Raw genomic sequence first — 21,952 nt, forward strand, 5'->3', positions numbered from 1 at the left:
GATGGTTTCAAGCTTGTGTGGTGGCAACCAGGTGAGGAGTACAAGACAAGTGTGTCTTGCCTACAGTCAAGCATGGTGGTGGGAGTGTCATGGTCTGGGGCTGCATGAGTGCTGCCAGCACTGGGGGGCTACAGTTCGTTGAGGGAACCATGAATGCCAACATGTACTGTGACATAATGAAGCAGAGCATGATCCCCTCCCTTTGGAGACTGGGCCTCAGGGCAGTATTCCAACATAACGACCCCAAACACACCTCCAAGACCACCACTGCCTTGCTAAAGAAGTTGAGGGAAAAGGTGATGTACTGGCCAAGCATGTCTCCAGACCTAATCCCTATTGAGCATCTGTGAGGCATCCTCAAACGGAAGGTAGAGGAGCGCAAGGTCTCTAAACATCCACCAGCTCTGTGATGTCGTCATGGAGGAGTGGAAGAGGACTCCAGTGGCAACCTGTGAAGCCCTGGTGAACTCCATGCCAAAGAGGGTTTAGGCAGTGCTGGAAAATAATGGTGGCCACACAAAAGATTGACACTTTGGCCCCAATTTGGACATGTTCACTTAGGGGTGTACTCACTTTTGTTGCCAGCAGTTTAGAAATTAATGGCTGTGTGTTGAGTTATTTTGAGGGTACAGCAAATTTACACTGTTATACAAGCTGTACACTCACTACTTTACATTGTAGCAAAGTGTCATTTCTTCAGTGCTGTCATGAAAAGATATAATAAAATATTTACAAAAATGTGAGGGGTGTACTCACTTTTGTGAGATACTGTATATACACACAAACAAATTTTTCCAGAAAATACCTTATTCATGGGCCCTTTCCCAAACTTTTGAACTCAACATACCAAAGCTGAACTCCAGATAACACAGTTTCAACACTTACAGCAAGTTTCTTCCTTATAAGTAACTTGATAGACGTTTTACATAAAGTAATAAATACTAACCACTGCAAGCAGCCCTGTCAGTGTTTAATGGTTATCTCAACACTAACTGCCTCTTTTGTTAGACAGCTTGGCCTGTTAAAGGAAGTTGAATAATAACAGGCTTACTGATCAGATCACCAGGTGAAAATAAAAGAAAACAGTCTAAAGAAAACAAATGCAGCCACCACATTGAAGGATTGGTATGCTGCAATATATTACATTTTTGCATGTATTTAATTTTAGTTATTACAGGTACTTGTATAGTGCTGACAAGTTAGGCAGAACTTTACATATATATTGTACATTCACATCAGTCCCTGCCCTCAAGGAGCTTACAATCTAAGGTCCCTAACTCACATTCATACATGCACATACTAGGGCCAATTTAGACAGGAGCCAATTAACCTACCAGCATGTCTTTGAAGTGTGGGAGGGAACCCACTCAGGCACAGGGAGAACATGCAAACTCCAGGCAGCTAGTGCCATGGTTAGTATTCAAACTGACAACCCTAGTGCTGCCAGACGGAAGTGCTAACCACTTAGCCCTGATGCTTTTGGTTTTATATATTTACTTTAATTATGAAGTCTTGATAGCTGGCAAACAGATCAGGTTGTCATTGCCAGGAATGCAGGAATGTTGCCAAGAGAACTGGGAAAACCTGTGCTTGGTGGACGTCCAGAATTTAATATATCCGGCATTAATCTACCAATGCTCGTTGACTGACTGTAGAAAAGTCCAGAATTTAATTGATCAGGCATGAATCAACCAGCAGCTGTTGATAGTAGAAAATCTTCTAAATGAGCACTAAACAGCAGAGCTAAAAAAATATCCACTGTCCTGGAGAAACTTACATTTCCAGGAAGCCAGCAATGGCTCTGGCTTTCATACTCTGTTGCTGATTTTGAACAAGTGGTTAAAACCTAGTACACACTATTAGTTACCCAGAGGGCTGAACGAAAAAAAAACGGAAGAGCTTGAGAGAAGCCACTGTACTAACTATGCAATGTTAGTACAGCTATCTTCCCCGTTGAGCTATCGTATTCTGACAAGGGGACTGCCTGTCACTAAAGATTCTACTAGTGCACAGAGCAATAATCTTGGACAAAGTTAATTGATGCGAGCAGAAAAGGCAGAACCCTTTGGTGGAAAAAGTGGGCAGGAATTGGCAGGACTGTGAGTGCTACACCTAAGGATCTATATTGTGGTCAAAGCCCTTTAATGTGCTTCAGCTCTTGATGATGGTTAAAGTAGGGTGCACACTATAAGAAAATTGGAATGAGGCACGACTGTTCAATTTTCGTATAGTGTGTACACAACTTTCGACATCTGATTCAGCATTTACAAACGAAAATTTCCGAAGGGACAAACTCCAAAATTTTCTCATATATGAACAGAACAAACGATTTTCCTTTTATTTAAATTTAGATAGGAAAGCCTGCACATGATCAGAAACTATAAACAACAAAAAATCTTTGTCGTACAAAAATTTTCATACATTTCCATGCTTGGTTTCCACTTGATGTGAAACATCGAGGAAAACCAGACGATCGTTTGCCAGATTTTCTTATAGTATGTACCCACCTTAAGGCTCACATGATGTTTATCTCCTACTGCCCTTTTATTTGGGGGGGGGGAGCGCCCTTTAACATTTTGCTGGTTATTCATGTAGCCTTTTTCACAGTTACTGATGAAAGCTCAACCGACTAGAGAAATGTGTTGAACTTACCCCATCACCTCAATGAGCATGCAAGAATAATATATCTACCTAATATATGTAAATTGCTGATGGGTAAGGTAACCAGGGTACTATATGAACCTGTACTGTATGCTCTGAGACCCCTATGCTCACTGATGCACCAAGGCCTTAAATAGGCCTCCTAGGGAAAGTTGCTTGTCCTTCCTTTTTTGAAATATGTAAGTTTTGGTGCATTGATCCAAGAGTCGGACGAACTTTGGTGCGTGTGTAACCCTATCTGTTCAACAGAAGCTAGATCAGCTTCTAACAGTCCTGCTGCAAAACCAGCATTCAATCATTGCTTGCAGCCCCCACTGTCAGAATACAATAGCGAGGCAGGGGAGATTCCTTCACATGGCTTGTGTGGAACCGGGGATCTGTGAGGTTGGTTGAACGAAAAAAAAAAAAAAAAAACTCAACATGTATACCCTGTTTTAATCAGGTTTCCTTAAGTAGATATGCTCATTATACTCACTGCAACTCAGTCCACAATACTTTCTTTAGGTTCTTGATAGATTTTAGTAGGCTTTTTACATATGTCTGGGACACCAGCCAGATTAACCTTATACAGCTCCCATCTTTGACCCTTAGCCCCAGTCTTCACACCAATCAAAAAACAAAAGGTCCACGCTGTTCATAGGTGAGCTGACTCCAACAGCATGATCTCCTTACTGGAGGGTGCTCGCCCAGTCGCAGCTGAAACAGTAATGAAAAGAAAATCTGGGTGGCTGCACACCAAACTGAGATCCAAATGCCTTTATTTGCATAAAACCATGAAGAACATGAAGAGCACTAAATGTACAAGCAAGGGAGGAACGGCTTACATGTTTCGCACACGAATTGTGCCTTATCAAAGGGAGGAATAAAGGCATTTGGAGCTCAGTTTGGTGTGCAGTCATCCTGATTTTCTTTTCATTACTTCACGTCATCAAGCAAGGCACAAGTCATTCTTTCTGCATTTACCTAAAGCAAACCTGTACTAAGAAGGTGCTCACCAACTTCTAAAAGTACTCATGGCCTAGCTGCCTCTGGCTTCAGTATTTTAAAGCAGAACCCACTCCACATGTGTGCAAACACTTCATTCTAATCACCTCCCCAAAAGCACAAAAAAAAACAAAACTCAACTTACCCTTTTCCCTGCAATATTCTAGCTGGTTCGATGATGTCACAGACCCTTCTGCTTCTTTCTTATAATGATGCATAAGCAGCAATCAGAAATGTAAGTCACGTTTGAATAATAAGACACCTCCAGGGGGTGTTAAATAACAGGCTGCGCTCACAGGAGATACGTTGAATAACACTAAGGGCCACACCTAAATTACTGCATCCTGTTGTGTGTCTGCTGTCTCTGAGACTGTATATTCACTTAATTTTATGTGCGTACCTTTAGTGATTTTGTAGGCGTCACTTGAGGTGTCCCCATTTAAAAAAAACGGTCTTAGTGGGGACAAGTAGTATCAAATGATCTAAAGACGAGGCATTACTTCAAATTTCGTATTAAAATGAATGCTTTCATTTGAGAAGGCATTTGCAATGACATGCATTTGAGCATCAACAAAGGAGTGGAGAGTTTTAATCAAAATGTCAACTCTAGCCACAAGGCCATTCCTCTCCCTTCTCCCCTTCTAAGCTTTAACAGTTCCTGTATATTGCTACAGCTTGTGTTTGCATTTCCAATATACCACCTCAAGTTTCATTATATCTTCAGTACTAGATTTATAGGCTGTACTACTCAAAAGATCCAAACTTAGAAGGGGAATCAAGATCACCAAGCACCATTCAAAGTAAAGCAAAATAAGTAACAAGGGAGAGAGTATGACTAATTTATAAAGGCAACATGGAAAATGACAGAAAAGACCTGGGAAATTACTATTTGAAGTGCTTTTTGCAAATCCAGTCCAAGACATCCACCAAGTCATGTTTTTCAGAACTTAAAGGGGAACAATACTCACCTCGGCTCCAGCGTCCCAAGCTCCCTGCCTGGCTGTTGACATCCTCCGGCACCTGCTTTCCAGGTCTCGATCACCTGCCATTGTCATTGGGCGGGCGGGGATGACGTCACTCCCACGCATGTGGATCTCAGTCAGATTTGGCATAGCCAAATCTGTCCAGTGAGCTTATGCATGGCAAGTGTGGACAGGCAGGTAAGTGGCTTTAATGCAAAGAGAGACCAAGCATGTCTCTTGTGCCTTAAAAATCCTGCCTGTTCATCCATTTTCAGGTTGCAGCCTAATATTTAATCACAGTGTAAAAGAAGTGCCACTAACCCAGTTAGTGGTCCCCAATTACTAGTTTTGAAAACACTGGAATAGACAGTGCCTTTATGCCTTTCAAGCCTTTAAAGAGAATCTTCCTTAAGGGTGCTTACTAGGAAGACAATCAATAGGCGTTACCTTTATAGGTTGCTATGTTGAAGGATGCTGAAAACAATATTCCACTTCTGTTATAGTAAAACACCATCTTTGTTAAAATAGCTGTATATTGCAAGGGTTTCACATTTTATTGCAGGTTCTTACCTGGTTCTGTTCTGGAGGTATTACATTACTATTACACTGTTTTTCTACAGGCTGCTGAAACTGACCATATACAAATACAGAAAAAAGGGGTGATGACATTTTTTTTTATATTTCCTGAGTCCAGTATAAGCACACTGTAAATGAGAAGTAGTTTAAATTGGTTGTAAAGGCTAAAGCTTTTTTTTTTACCTTAACACATTCTCTGCAATTAGGCGCAGCCCCCCCCCCCCAATACTTATCAGAGTCTGATCTTGGTCTCTCTTTCCCTCTTCACTGGACAAAGTGAGATCAGCGGGAGCCATGGGGGGAGGTCGAGCCAGGCTCAGAACGAGCCCACATGAGTACCCCCCTAGCAAGGGGCATGCTAGGGAGGTGGGGTACTCAAAAGGCAGGAGCAGCCAGGAGCCCAGCAGGGGATCCCAGAAGAGGAGGATCAGATCTGCTCTGTGCAAAATCACTGCACAGAACAGGCAAGTATGACATATTTGTTATATTAGAAAAAAATCTCACTTTAAATTCTTAGCTTGCCACAAATGAGGCACAAACGCGTATTGTTTGCTATAAAACCTAAAAAGAGCTAAAGCTTTTCTGATTTTTCCTAATCTGGCTGGCTTTGGGTGCCTGTCTATTGACAGCTTCAGATGAAGGTGTTTGACAGATCTTGAGGAGGTGGAAGGGAGGGGAGTGATAGAACAAATTAGAATGCCCTGGCACAATAGTATCCGCTAAACAAGCAAGTGCCGGGAGAGATTCGCATCTATCTTCAATATGCAAAAAACAGGAATGCCTGTATGATTCAAGCATTTCTGTCATAATGTGAATGCAAGTTTGAACATCCTCTGATATCTACAGCCCAATTGTACATACAGAGATGGCTTAAAATAAAAGCACCAAGCACTTTATGAAAGCCACTGGTGAGGCAGCAAGAACTGGGAAGATCAAAAACCCTCCACAGAAGGCAGAAAGGTATATCTGGTGATTCATATCAAACTATGACTTCAAGCATGATTTTTGTTCAACCAGAGTCATTAAGCTTTGAAGCAGCAGGAAACCCAGTGGGTGCCCTTGCAAAATTACTGAACCAAGTCAGTGGCAAAGGCAGACTGGGGGTACCCGGATCTTACACGAAGTAGAGACAACAGACATGATAGTCAGGCGATACAATTATTAGTGTACGTCATGTTACTGATGACTCAGTGAGGTCAGCAGATTATGGTTTATAGGTGATGTCTTTACCTGCTGCAGCCCAAGTGTTGACTTACTCCACTCTAAGTATATGACTGACACACTTTTTAGTGGTTTTTGCAGGCAAATATACATCTTCTGATCACTCTGGCCTGGAGTAATGTCCTCCACTCACAGAGCCCACATAAGAAAGTGTAGAACCCTGTCTCATATTACTTAAAGTATATGTATGGACAAAACGTTTTCCTAATTCTGGATACAGAAGGGAAAAGTTAAAAAACCATCAGTTTATTCTTTGCAGTCAGTGTCACCTGAACAGGTGTCACTTTGTAAACTATACCCTTATCTCTTGCTCTGGTGAGATACTTTGTTACAGTGACTTATCGTTCCCCCAGCCCATGCAAACTGAAACAAAAACTTTCAGTAGCTGGGCATACTGACGCCCAGCCATTCAACACAATAAATGTTCAATTCTTAAAATCAGATCACTTGATGTCATTTTCTTAAGTTGATTATACAACCAAAAGAGGCTTACAGGTTATGGAGTGACTCTGCAGGCAGACAGTGATATTTTAATACCTTGCTCTTGCAGAGTGTCCCCAATGTAAAGAGAATCAGTCAGGAGCTGGACATTACAAGAATCTGAATATACAGCACTTAATTATTATCACTGTACCGGCTTATGTGTGAATGATTTAATAGTCCTCCCTTTTTAATGTTTATTTTGTGTGGGACTGACACTTTAGCTTGAGCATCAGAGGTCATCTGAAGTCTGACAGGAACTCCAATGTTTACTGCCTCAGCTCACCACGCTTCCAAAATAAAAGAGTCTCACATCCCTTTATATTGCTCTTCAAAATAGGACTCTGTTATTCAAAACCATTTTGCACTTTTAGGTGTTAGAAGTGTGTGAAGGTAGGCAGCTGCCAGGACACTAGAGCTGAAATGTCAATCAAAGTAAGCAAAAAGTAAATAAGAGGTAATCAAAAATCTCCCAGAAGTCTGCACAGTTATAACAATTTAAGACTGCTAATTTCTCTTTAAATGAAATTGCCTAACCAATTTGGATATCTTTGTGTAGTAGCAAGGATCTCCTTCCACATACTGTCCCCATGCTTTACTGGAAAGTACAAATTTTACAGTTGTACTCAAAAGTTTGCATACCCTGGCAGCAATTGTGACATTTTGGCATCGATATTGAAAAGATGACTGATCATGCCAATACCTGTTGCATGGTCGAGCTGCCAGAAAGAAGCCTTTAATGTGCCAATGCCAAAAAAAAGCCAGGTTACAATATACCTGACAATACCTTGACACGCCTCACCAGGCTTTTTTGTGGCATTAGTTTTTGACAGTAAAGGCTTCTTTCTGGCAGCTCGACCATGCAGCTCATTTTTGTTCAAGTATTGTGCTCCTTAAAAAAAAACACACCGTCTTTTTCCAGAACAGCCTGTATTTCTCCTGATGCTACCTGTGGGTTTTTCTTTGTATCCTGAACAATTCTTCTGGCAGTTGTGGCTGCAAACTTTATTGGTCTACCTGACCTTGGCATCAAGAGATCCCAAAATGTTCCACTTCTTAATAATGATTGAACAGTACTGATTGGCATATTCAAGGTTTGGATATCGTTTTATATCCTTTTCCATCTTTATAAAGTTCCATATACTTTGTTACGCAGGTGTTTTGACAGTTTCTTCTGCTCCCCGTGGCTCAGTATCTAGCCAGCTTACTGCATCCACGTGAGAGCTAACAAACTCATTGACTGTTTTTACACAGACACTAATTGCAACTTAAAAATACAAAGATGTGGGAAATTAACCTTTAACTGACACTTTAATCTGTGTGTATCACCATGTGTGTCTGTGCCAAAGCCAAACATTCCAGGGTATGTAAACTTTTGATCAGGGCAATTTGGGTGAATTCTGTTATCATTATGATTTAAAAAAGGAGCCAAACAACTATGTGATAATAAATGGCTTCCTATGATCATTATCCTTAAATAAAAGACAGTTTTATGGCATGAGCAGTCATGTTTTTAATATCAATGCCAAGATTTCACAATTTCTGCCAGTGCAATATATATATTGAACTAGGGTGTAGCAAGACTGATTTAAACGGAAAATGTGGATAAACACACTCAAAACGTGTTTTTTTTTTTTTTTTTAAATGTGCTGCAACACAACGTGTTGGTGTTAACAGGCCTTAATACAAACAGTAGCTTTTCTCATACCTATGCATAATGCTGCCATGGAAAATGCACTAAAATGTATGACATGTGGTGTGAATTGACCCTAATGGCTCACCGACTATCATTTCATCTGAAGGACAACAAGCAACAAAATCATCTGTACCAATGTGGGCCCCCTAATTAATTCTAATTGGAGTAGTTAGGAATATCATACAATATTCTAGCTATTAATACCATGTTTTTCCATTGATTTTGTGCACTTACAAAACATCTTACTAATTTATTAGAAATTAGTAGTGCCATAGGCTGTATTTGCTTAAATATTAGTCCAGCCAACTAAATTAACTCCAATTAATTTTGGAAACATAGACACTGTAAGAAAAACTGTACACATAAACAAGTTTTACAGGAGCAATGTCACATTCTGCTACAAAAATAACAGTGCATATACACTTGTGAACAGATGTTTTGTCATTTCAATGCGAGAAATGCTAAAAAATGTCAACAGACATTCCTAACAACAAATTTAGATTTTTCAGTTTTGTTCCTCAAAAAGAAAAAGTGACTAGAAATGGCAGGTCATTTTTACAATACATTTCAGCAGAGGTTCTCTAGCAGAAGCATCTATGTACAAGCATATACAAAAAAATGAACAGCAATATACACATAGTCACAGTGAGGACATTGGCAAGTTCACCAATCTGTAGTGTCCATACAAAATGTAGAGCAGCCTGGAAAGAGAACAATGCTACACGTAAAGCACGGCCAGTCAAACAGCAAATGCGCCCAGAGGTCCAGCGGGAGGGATATTACACTGTGCAAATAAGCAACATGCAATTCCATACAAACAGCAATTTATGGCTAATGGTTGATGCAAATGTGTTAACAATGACTCTTCAGCTGCTATGCATAGTTAAAGTGTTATGCCATCTGTTTTTCTTTATACCATTCAACAAATTCATCCAACAATACTGGCCCTGTGGAAGAAACAGAGGAGATTATTGAAGGATCAAGAAGAATGAACCCCAAATAATGGAAACTTATGGAGTTACTCACATGCCCCGTCCTCATCATAATTACTGAGGTCAAGATTAATTGTGCGGCTGAATTCTAGAACATTGCACCATTGGTCCTTGTTTATAACTTTATATTTTGATTGCTGCAAATACACATTTGGGAGGTTAGTTATGGGAGGGAAGCAGAGTCTATTTGAAAAATACACACTTACACAGTAAGTAACAAATACACAGATTTCAAGAGCACTCAAATAAAACACTAAAAATGTCCTTACCCTATCAAACCAACATCAATGTGTAGTCTCTATATAAATTTGAAATATAAAGTATCAAACATCTGCTTTGTTATAAAAGCCAAATTTCAAGGAGAATGCCACAAATGTAAATGACTAACTTTTCACAAACTAGTTTAAAACTGATCTCTAGCAAACCACAACTGAAACACTTTGATATGATTTTTTTTCATTGCCAAAAAGTATTCTAGTTTTGTTCAGCCACCATTATATACAGACACTCCTGTCAAATAGCACAACCAGGATCTTAACCTCTCTAAACACTGGGAGGAATCTATTCCTTAATTGCACAGGCCTTGGAAATTAGTTGCCTGACCCAATTGGCAATGGTGGAGCAGGAAGCAGGGATTCCTCTATGAGGACAGTCATGGTAGAAAAAGAAGGGACTTCATCTTATGAAAGAAGGTTGTGGCTGCCAAGCAGACTATGCCGGCCCCAAACAACATCCAGGCAATGTAAGGCAGCTCCTTGTCATGTTTTGGGGGAAGACAAAGGGAAGGAAGGATGATGTCCTTGTTGAACTGAAAAGAAGAGACCACCTTAAGTAAAAAGGAAGGTTTAGGTCTCAAACTCATCTTGTCCTTGTGCAAAACAAGTAAAGGATCTTTAGAAGAGAGCTGCTAACTCAGGAACATGCCTAACAAACACGGCCACAACCAAGGTGGCAACTAAAAAGTGAAACTAAAGTCAAAACTTTTTCCATGTTGGATAGAGTAAAGGAGGGTAATTTTTTGCCATTTGTGTCCCATGGTGGAGATTTCCCTTCACTTCTTATCACATAGCCAAAACAGGAAGTCCCAGGAAATCTCTCCAACTCTTGTTACCATTAATACCAGGGTCACTGGAACTATTGAAAGAAAGTTTTCCCCCCTATTCCTGATCTAGTGACAACCCAACATTTGAAATTCTTTTACTTTCACTTTGGGTGATAATGCCAATTGGGACCAATAGAGAGGGCAAAAATCTTTAATGAGGGCACTGACAATAAAAACTTGATAGGCTTTCTAATCCCTCCCTACTCTAAAACTAAAAAAAAACTAAAAAAAAAAAACCACCCGCACAGATTTGCATTTATTTATAATTTAAAAGACAAGATCTTCCAAAGGAATGTCTCGAATCATTTCAAAGGGGGTCTCAAGGTGACGCAGGAGCTTGACGTGGGCGAATGATAACAGCTACTGTCTAAAGAAAAGTTCTGTTAATAGATTGCAAAAGCAAGGGGTTTCTGGAAAAGGATGGCTAAGGCAAAAACCTGTCCCTTGAGGGTACTCAGGACCAGATACTGGTAAAGACCAGACTGTAGAAAGGACAAATTACGAGTGATAGAGTATTCCCCTAGAATGTAAAGTCTAACTCGCACCAAGCAAAGTAAGCCTTTCATGTGCCAGGATAAATCTAGTTGGAGTTTGATTTCCTTGCCCTGAGTAAGGTGGAAATACCAGAATCAAAGATACCTCTATGTTTTAGGACTTGGGTTTCTACAGCCACGCTGTTAAAGCCAGTGACTGATAAGCAAAATAGAACAGGGTGCCTTGATCCAGTAAGCCTGGTCTGTTTTGAAGAGGCCAGAGCTCATCCACCAGGAGAATGAGTATGCCCGTGTACAATGTTCTTTTGAGCCAATCTGGTGTGTTGAGAATCAACTGAACCCTTTCCTCCTCTATCTTGAGCAGCAGTTGGAATGAAAGCAAAACAGGTGGAATTGAGTCCAAGAAATCACCCAAGCACCTGCTGTAAAAGCAATTGAATCGGTAGTCTTGGCCATAATTTTGTTAACCTTGTTGTTGAACCTGGAGGCTACGATGTCTAAAACTGGTTCTCAGCACCTTCAATTGAGATTCTGAAAGACCTTGGGGTATAGAGACCACTCCCCTGGTTATAGGCATTGGTGGCTTGGGAATTCCACTGCCAAATGTCCACTCCTGGAAAGTGAACAATCTTTCTGAGTGGGTGACCTAGTAAAAGGGAAGTCCAAAGCTGCAGAGCTCTGTAGGCTATCAGTTAGAAGATATTGAACAGGGGGTGTTTACACCTCTGGGGACCTTGTTCCCTGGACTGTCACAGAGTTGTACATGCCACCCAAGCCTGTAAGACCTGCATCTGTTACAACATTCCAATTCCAGTAAATTCCAAGTTCCAAGGCAGTAATGGAGATCCACCTTGTCAGGGAGATCTTCGTTTGACTTAAAGAAAAAAAAAAAAAAACTGTATGGTTTTAAAAAAGAAAAAATACTTCTCGAGAAGAGTTTAGGTCCATCACCTAAAGACACTAATATAAAACTGGAGTCTCACGGAATGCTCTGTGGGCAGTCCACCTTTAAAGAAGTAGTCTCATCAAAAGTTAAAAAGCCTTGTTAAATCCCCCAGGGGACCCAGTGCACACAGCACTTATCGTCATTAAAATTATATGGTGCTTACTAAGCTGCGTGGTTGGATAGCTTGCCCCCTTCCCTCACCACTATCCAAGCACACAGCTCAATAAGCTGGAGCCATGAGACAGATGTCTGAGTGACAGCAAACAAGAGAGGAGGGTGCAGTACAGATACAGAGCCTCTGCCTCCTCTGTACATCTGCAGCCCTCCTTGGTATTCAGACCCATCTCTCCTCTACTCTCTTTGTACTGTGAAAAGACTGAGCCCATAATCCTTAACAGCCACCAGCTAGTGCAGAGAGTACTACAGTAGTAGCTGACAGCTTGTCTTATGAATTACGGTGGCTGGAGAGCAGCACCGTTATTCACAAAATTACAACAACAACAACACAAGCCAACAGTTATTACACTAGTCTTTCAGAAAAGTGTAGTAGCTGCTGGCTTTAAATATTTTTATTAAAGGAAGATTTAATAAAACCTAAGCTAAATGACAATGGCAATCATACCTCTAGAAATTGATGAAACACTGGAAACAGTGGCCAAGTTTTTCCTAACAAGAGTCCTAACATACATTTTGCTGTATTCATGTCTAAACTCCGCTGATCTTTTTCCTAAAAAAAAAAAAAAATAATAATAATAATAAAATAAATAGTGACTTAACAAAAGTAAGGAAACAAGTTAGTTTTGTCTTGTTCAGCTAACCAATGCTTTCAGTGGACTGCATATTACCCAATATTCTGTAGAAAATACTACCTACAGTATATGTCTATTCAATTGCTTGATAGGGATTGTCATTGAGCTGCAAATCCAGAGTAAACAATACAGTTCTTTGTTCCTTAAAAACGGTTGTTGCTGAAATGTGTAACACTATTTCTGTGACTTTTCCACAATGGTCCTGACTGAGGAACTGCTCCTTATACCAATATACCAAGAGGCACACAAAACAGGTTAGCATTCCCTTCCCCAGCCTACTTTCAGTGTCTGGTTGTCATGAAGATCCAGATCTCCAACCTGATCCTAAATGACAGAAATGATTCACTAGTTGTCTCCACACCAAACAGACCAGAAGTGACATGGCTGAAACAAAGCAATATCAATATATCAATAACAGTGGGAGCCAGGCACCCCTATGAATCTTACCATGCATATAAAAGCTAAAACAGGAAATCTACCCTGTGGATAACGCTCACTCATGGATGCCATTATAGATCATTTTCAATAACCTCAGTCTAGAAGCAAACCAGGGAATCAAAAGGTACAGTGCATACAGAAAGTATTCACATTGCTTCACTTTTTCCACATTTTGTTATGTTACAGCCTTACTCCAAAATTGATTACATTCATTATTTTTCTCAAAATTTTACAAACAATACCCCATAATGACAACGTAAAAGAAGTTTGTTTGAAATCTTTACAAATGTATTAAAAAGAAAAAAAATCATGTACATAAGTATTCACAGCCTTTGCTCAATACTTTGTTGAAGCACTTTGGCACCAATTACAGCCTCAGGTCTTTTTGAGTATAATGCTACAAGCTTGGCACACCTATTTTTGGGCAGTTTCTCTCATTCTTCTTTGCAGGACCTCTCAAGCTCCATCAGGTTGGATGGGGAGTGTCGGTGCCCAGCCATTTTCAGATCTCCCCAGAGATGTTCAATCAGGTTCAAGTCTGCGCTCTGGCTGGGCCACTCAAGGACGTTTACAGAGTTGTCCCGTAGCCACTCCTTTGTTATCTTGGCTGTGTGCTTAGGGTCGTTGTCCTTTTGGAAGAAGAATCTTCGCCTCAGTCTGAGGTCCAGAGTGCTCTGGAGCAGGTTTTTATCAAGGATGTCTCTGTACATTGCTGTATTTATCTTTCCCTTGATCCTGACTAGTCTCCCAGGTCCTGCCAGTGAAAAACATCCCCACAGCATGATGCTGCCTCCACCATGCTGCACTGTAGGGATGGTATTGGCCAGGTGATGAGCGGTGCCTGGTTTCCTCCAGACATGATGTTTGCCATTCAGGCCAAAGAGATAAATCTTTGTTTCATCAGACCAGAGAATTTTGTTTCTCATGGTCTGAGAGTCCTTTAGGTGCCTTTTGGCAAACTCCAGGCGGGCTGTCATGTGCCTTTTACTGAGTGGCTTCCGTCTAACCACTCTACCATACAGGCCTGATTGATGGCGTGCTGCAGGGATGGCTGTTCTTTTGGGAGGTTCTCCTCTCTCCACAGAGAAATGCTGGAGCTCTGTCAGAGTTAGCATCGGGTTCTTGGTCACCTCCCTGACTAAGGCCCTTCTTCCCCGATTGCTCAGTTTGGCCAGGTGGCCTGCTTTAGGAAGAGTCCTGGTGGCTCCAAACTTCTTTCATTTACGGATGATGGAGGCCACTGTGCTCACTGGGACCTTCAATGCTGCAGAAATGTTTCTGTACCCTTTCCCAGATCTGTGCCTTGATACAATCCTGTCTCAGAGGTCTACAGACAATTCTTTGGACTCCATGGCTTGGTTTGTACTCTGACATGCACTCTGAACTGTGGGACCTTATATAGACAGGTTTGTGCCTTTCCAAATCATGTCCAATCAACTGAATTTAACACAGGTGGACACCAATCAAGTTGTAGAAACATCTCAAGGATGATCAGTGGAAACAGGATGCACCTGAGCTCAATTTTGAGTGTCATGACAAGGGTTGTGAATACTTGTGTACATGTGATTTTTTGTTTTTTTTTATTAAATTTGCAAAGATTGCAAACTTCTTTCACGTTGTCATTATGGGGTATTATTTGTAAAATTTTGAGGAAAATAATGAATTTAATCCTTTTTGGAATAAGGTTATAACATAACAAAATGTGGAAAAAGTGAAGCGCTGTGAATACTTTTTGGACGCACTGTGTGTTAAGCTATTAAAAGATCAGCAGTTTTGGCATCCTTAAACAAAACACCTAGAATTCTGTTTGTTCTACTTAGTCGGGACAAGAAAAACAGAGTAGGTTGATGTGAGGGGGTGCTTGTAGCCCTCTGTGCTTCTTGTTTCTAGCAGTTAGGAGGATGTTCTGTTGGCATTACTCCCTTATCTGGGTAAACCAGAATTCCATGTCAAAACAATTGTATTACGTTTCTGGTGTGCAGAGCATGGCCCCGCCACCAACTCTATGTTGTCAACTACACTACAACATTCAGCCATTTAACCAGAGTTCCTGGTGTGCTGGTCATGTTATGTTCGAAGCCAGCATTCATACCCTCCACTAGCCATGTTGCATAAATATCTTTGTGATTAAAATCTCACAACTTCAATTCAGAGGCTGTGAGAGAGAAGGAACACTTAGAGACCAGCTGCCTCTGAAGTGGTCAGAGGGTACATAAATATGGCTGCTCATCAACACACTGCTACATACAAAAATGCAAGACATATTTACACTAACAAATCTGCTTACAAATATATTAAAATCAAAGCATGTCGATTCATGGGGAATTTTCGATTCACAACGGGAACTTTTTTAGATCAGCCAGCAGGTTGATCGAAAAAAATGTAAAAATATGGATTTCCCCATCCACACAGACAAGGTGGATGGGGGAATCCATTTGGTTTTTGCTTTGTTTTTTTGATTAACCTTCTGGCTTATTGAAAAAAAAAAAAAAAGATCCTTCTATTGCCAACATACAATCACGCTCAGAGTCTTATTGGCCTCTGTATCCCTATTATGAGGGGATTTCACTTCCTGTCTTGGTGATGCCCCAACAGGGAAAAAGATAAATACAATATGTGCAATGAAAACATTACACAGGATCTAACCCTTCCCTTCTTTAGCAAAATAAGTATCACTGGAAAGTTGAAGTTGCGAGGGAGGATTAGAGCCTTTGTCAGGTTTGTATTTGGCTTTTGGGGAGGTTTCCCCTCAGTTCCTAACAATTCCAAATTCCACATTTTTAGTGGCATTTGGAAGGGTTAGAACTTTTTATATTGGCAATTTCAGGGACAAAAAGTGAGGGAAAATAATAGGACGACATACAAAAATAGAAAATAAAGTTAAAATAAAAAAAAAAAAGTAGAGATTTTTGGTAGAAGAGATTCTTCTGACAAAAATAAATGAAAAAAGTTTTTTTGAACTTATCGCAAAAATCAATTTCTTAGAAAGCATTGAGGGACACAGCATTCAGAGACTATTCAGTTATACTGCCAGTTACAGGAGGAGTTGGACACTGGTAAGTAAAGTAAAAAAATAGAAGAAACAAAAAAGTGACCAGCCCGGTTACTCCTTCTACTCCCAACATGCCAGTTCCACGCCATGTCAGTTTACAGACAGATTATAGATACAGAGGATAGGATGTGTGACCTGTGTCTCTCAATGAACATCAAGAATTTTTTTTATGAGAACAAAAATCGATTTTCTTTCTTGTCCATAGAGGGACACAGGATTCATAGACTATTGGGGGACCCAAAAGCCATCCAACTGAGGGGTGGGCAATAGCAACAAAACACTAACAGGCCCACACAATGACAACAGAACCTAAAGCTGCCTGGAGCTCAAAGAGACACCCGAAGGAGCTTATAGCCAAAACTGGAATCAAATGAGACCTGAACATCCTGGTAAAACTTAGGGAACATATGAACAAAAGACCAGTTGGCAGCTTTGCTGCCAAGCTTACATGATGTTCTGTCTGAGCAACCAAAAATTGGTCTGAGAAGCTGGTTCCCCTCATTCAAGGACCATCAAGGATGACAAAGAGTGTCTTTCTAATGGAAGTGAAAACTGCAAAGTAGACAGGTACAGTGTGAACTAGATTCAGATAATGAGGGTAGATCTCCTTCTGATGCACTGGAGCTGGACAGAGGGACAGAGGAACAATGATCTGTCTGAGGTGAAAGGCCAAAGCCAATTTGTCCTTGTGCAAGACCAGAAATGGTTCTTTACAGGACAAATCCACCACCTCATACCCACATTGCAGAGGTGATGGAGAGAAGGAAAGCAACCTTGTGTGTAAGAATAAAAAGAGGAATATATTTGATAAGTTAAATTGGTCATTTTTTAAGTGCCAAGAGAATTAAATTCAAATTCCAAGGAGTGACATGATTTGGAAGCCTAAGATTTAAAATCAAACTGGGCTCCTGGCTTGGGTCTGGCATTTGAGATTGAGGCCTGGAACTAACTTACAAAATCTTCTTGGCCTTGGAAAGAAGGTGGGGTGGGCATTTGTCGTTGCCTGAAGAGCTGTAGGGGAACTGACAGGTCACACTTGTGGAAGAAATGGGATTATCTAGGCAACACGTTTTAAAGCTGTCCGCCCCAAATCTCAAGCCTAACCACATTGCAGTAATGGGAGGTATATCAGCAAAGACCTGGAAGGACTACAGCAATACTTTTATATAAACACAATTCAAAACAAAACTGGAAAGACTACAAAGATCAGCATAACGTTTATATAAAGCCAATTCAAAACAAAGCTGCTTTAGAGCAACAACATTAGTAAACCTCAAATGAAATGGCATTAATGAAACTAATACAAAGTTGTACAAAAATATATACACAGTAGACTGCTGTTATCTACATTCTACATGGTAAGCCGGCCATAGACGATTCAAATCTTGTCTGGTTCATCAGGGAACAGCCGATATTCAAACCATCCATGGGCAAGCTGATTGTACCAAGTTGAGCAGCCTGTCAGAATTTTCATGCGATTATTGCCAGCCACTATAGCTGCTAGCAATAATCACTGTGTTTCTCCCGGCCGGGATGGCTCCCTCCGCCCCCATCACTGGGAGAACACAATAGCTCTGCTGGAGCCATTCCCTCATCAACACCGACTGTGTTGATTAGGGAATTGAGCAATTTGCTTTGCTTGCAATTGCTCCATCTATAGCCAGCTTTGGTGGATACTATTTTTAATTGTATAATTTAAAGTTTGACAACTCTAAGAATGACTTCAGGCAAAAGTGAATTAATCACTGAGATTTTGCTGTTGCTTCCTTTCGCCTAGTTTCCGCAATTGATAGGGGTAAGAGTATTCCCTCATGGGGCACCCACAATGTGTCCAAGGAGAAGTATGTAGCAACCCCGATGTAGGCCACCCTACTGTTAACCAGGGCCCTGTATGGCATCCTGCACACTATCTACAGGCATTGCACAAAGTTCTGAGGTGAGTGCCTACACGGGACCCAGTGCCCAAGGCAATAGTACAGGCTGTCCCCACAGCATCGGGACTTAGTACAGTTTCCAAGGTTTTACCAAGGATGCACTAATCTGGCTGCACGGCTTATATTGTTTTAGAAAACAGTGAAAAGTTGATCAAAGAATCTGAAGATAAAATAATAAACTAGTTAAATAAAAAGTGATCTCTCTGTAAAGAAGAGGTCCATCACCTAAAACACTAGCAAAAAATGGAGGACTCACAGAATGGGGTACAGTTATAGGGGGGACACTCATGGGGTAGATCCTTAAAAGCTTGCCAGTGTCCAATCACCTGATAGTATCAACCTATAACCCAGGGTATATGGGAATTCAGCAGGTGTCCTGTGCTGTACGGTTACATAGTAGAAAAAGGTATGCATCTTTCTGGGACTCTAGTAAAAAACAGTGGCATGCTAAGAGTGAGAAGGGTTTTACCGACGATGTCCAAATCCTCATGTAGGCAGTAGAGCTGCACGATTCTGGCTAAAATGAGAATCAGAATTTTTTTGCTTAGAATAAAGATCGTGATTCTTGCGGCGTAACATCATCTTTAACATTATACAAAAAAAATGGGCTAACTTTACAGTATAGTTTTTTTTTAAATTAATTGTAGTGTGTTTTTTCCCCAAAAATTGCATTTGAAAGACTGCTGTGCAAATACAGTGTTACATAAAATATTGCAACAATAGCCATTTTATTCCCTAGGGTCTCTGCTAAAAAAATATAATGTTTGGGGGTTCCAAGTAATTTTCTAGCAAAAAATACTGATTTTAACTTTGTAAGAAACAAGTGTCAGAAAAAGGTTTAGTTTTTAAGTGGTTAAACTTCCCTCATTTACCGATGACGTTCATTCCTTTGATCTAAGAACGAAAAGTTACAATGTTTATAGTTATCTACTAGCTGGACAATGTTGCTGTGTGAGCAGAGAACTCTCTACACTTGTTACATGAATGAATCGGCAAATTCTGCATAGAGATCCTGAGGGGAGTTGAATCGAGATTACGCTTTAATGATTACTCGCGCAGTTCTAGTAGGCAGTAGTTCAACCTAACCTCTCAATACCTTGTGTCCTTCAGTGAACGAGAAAGAAAATGTGTGTCTGCTAACTAATCTCTCTTTACTGTACACCCCAAGCCCATTCTCAACATATGTATCCATAGTAGTTGGTTCGAGTCCCAGCCACGACACCACCTACCTGGAGTTTGCATGTTCTCCCTGTGCCTGCGTGGCTTTCCTCCGGGTACTCCGGTTTCCTCCCACACTCCAAAGACATGCTGGTAGGTTAATTGGATCCTGTCTAAATTGTCCCTAGTATGTATGAATGTGAGTTAGGGACCTTAGATTGTAAGCTCCTTAAGGGTAGGGACTGATGTGAATGTACAATGTATATGTAAAGCGCTGTGTAAATTGACGGCGCTATATAAGTACCTGAAATAAATAAATAGTAGTTACATTATCAGTGTCCTCCCAATGGCGGATCTGGAAGAAGACCTGCAGAATATGTCAGCAGTCATGGATGGAGCAATGAGAAGGCATGTGGACCTTGCAGTACAGGAGAGCACATTAGAGGGCAAGTGTGCCATCATGTGCAAGCATGCTGTTCATGCTTGCACATTATAGTAAGAGCTGCAGGGGTCCACAAAGGAATTAGCTCTGCGATAGTCACAGTGATAAGCTTGATATAGAGTACTATTTAAATATAATTCAGAGTTATGGTCTTACTGCACCCCCCCCCCCCCAGCCACTCACTTGCAATTCTAACATTACAGCATAACAGGGCTGTGGACATGCCGCAGCCTAATAGGGCTGCACACATGTCACAGCCACAATGCTTTGCTTCACAGCTTCAGCATTTTTAACTTGGGCCACAGAATGACAGCAGCACCACTTGTCAAACTTGCCCATTGAGATCAATAGGACACACTGCAACTGCGAACTAAATGCTTCGTTTGTGGTTGCAGCGTGGTCCTGCAATTTTAAATTGCACTTTGGCAAAAAAAAAAAGGTGTCAGGAGGTGGCTGTAGAGCCTCCTACACACCTGACACTCGCTCTTATACTGCCCTTTGAAAAGCGATCTTTCCAGAGCAGGCGTTACCGCCTCAGAAAGATCCCTTACAAATATATGTGTAAAAGAGATGGGCTTATCATCCTTTACAACACAAATCTAATTTTCATACTGAAAAAAAACACCACTTCGAAAATGCAAGTGCACTTTAACCGCTTCAGCCCCGGAAGATTTTACCCCCTTCCTGACCAGAGCACATTTTGCGATGCGTCGCTTTACCTGACAATTGAGCAGTCGTGCGACGTTGCACCCAAACAAAATTGACGTCCTTTTTTTCCCCCACAAATAGAGCTTTCTTTGGTGGTATTGATCACTTCTGTGGTTTTTATTTTTTGCACTATAAACAAAAAAAGCGACAATTTTGGAAAAAACTAAATATTTTTTACTTTTTGCTATAATAAATATCCCCCAAAAATATATAGAAATATATCTAAAAAAATGTTTTCCTCAGTTTAGGCCGACATGTATTCTACATATTCTTGGTAAGAAAAAAAAAAAAAAAAAATCGCAATAAGCGTATATTGATTGGTTTGCGCAAAAGTTATAGCGTCTACAAAATAGGGGATAGTTTTATAGCATTTTTATTATTAATTTTTTTTTTTTTACTAGTAATGGCAGCGATCTGCGATTTTTATCAGGACTGTGACATTATGGCGGACACGTCGGACAATTTTTGGGACCATTGACATTTTTACAGCGATCAGTGCTAAAAAATGCATTGATTACTGTAAAAATGTCACTGGCAGTGAAGGGGTTAACCACTAGGGGGCGATCAAGGGCTTAATGTGTTCCCTAGTGTGTGTTCTAACTGAAGGGGGGAGGGGACTGTGTAGGGGAAGAGACATAGCTGTTCATACTCTGTATGAACAAACGATCTGTCGCTTCTCCCCTCAGAGAACCTGAAACTGTGTGTTTACACACACAGATCCGGGTTCTCCCTGTGCCCTGAGCGATCACGGGAGACTGGCGGTGATCGCGACCACCAGGCACTCGCATCGGCTCTGTGGGTGCGCACTCCCCTAGTGGCCACAGGGCGAAGTAACATAATGTTGTTTCACCCAGCCATGCCATTCTGCCGCAGTGCAACTGCGGCGACTGGTTGGCAAATGGTTAAGATTAATTACCACAAATTAACATGAGTTTATCACCATACATTCAGTATTTGATATTTTACAGAAGTCTTTCTTTCCGTTCCTGTTAAAACATGTCCATACTGCATTGATACTGAATAAGATTCTTTTTAAAGTCATACTAAAGACACTGTTTAACTTTACTTTACTGTTTGTCCCTTCTATTTTGGTATTGAATGATGGCACTGTAATTATTTTAATAAAAGTACCCTTTTTCCTAATCGATATACAACTGTCACATGACCCAGATGTTTCCCAGCCTGTCTGCAGGTAAACATAAGCAGGAGGAGCTTATAGTCCTCTGCTGCTGGTCAAAATAAAAAAACAAAAACAAACAGCCTTTGGAATACACAGTAAAAATAAATAAATAAATAA

General features: G+C 40.7%; 1 protein-coding gene across 3 annotated transcripts in view; it reads right to left on the reverse strand.

Annotated features, from left to right (window-relative positions):
- Nucleotides 1-1,122: 1,122 nt before the first annotated feature.
- Nucleotides 1,123-21,952, reverse strand: part of DCUN1D4 (defective in cullin neddylation 1 domain containing 4) — a 141,678-nt gene continuing 120,848 nt past the window's right edge. For 2 of the 3 annotated variants that reach the window (XM_073608459.1, XM_073608458.1), the window contains 3 exons: nt 12,737-12,841; nt 9,607-9,709; nt 1,123-9,527 (listed from right to left, as the gene is read on the reverse strand). In XM_073608459.1, the coding sequence (XP_073464560.1) occupies nt 9,472-9,527; nt 9,607-9,709; nt 12,737-12,841 (264 nt within the window). In that variant the 3' untranslated portion in view covers nt 1,123-9,471. The remainder of the gene's footprint in view (nt 9,528-9,606; nt 9,710-12,736; nt 12,842-21,952) is intronic. The other variant, XM_073608460.1, reaches the window with a different exon arrangement.

This window comes from Aquarana catesbeiana, linkage group LG01, assembly GCF_042186555.1.
Source record: "Aquarana catesbeiana isolate 2022-GZ linkage group LG01, ASM4218655v1, whole genome shotgun sequence".
In the NCBI taxonomy this organism is placed as follows: Eukaryota; Metazoa; Chordata; class Amphibia; order Anura; family Ranidae; genus Aquarana; species Aquarana catesbeiana.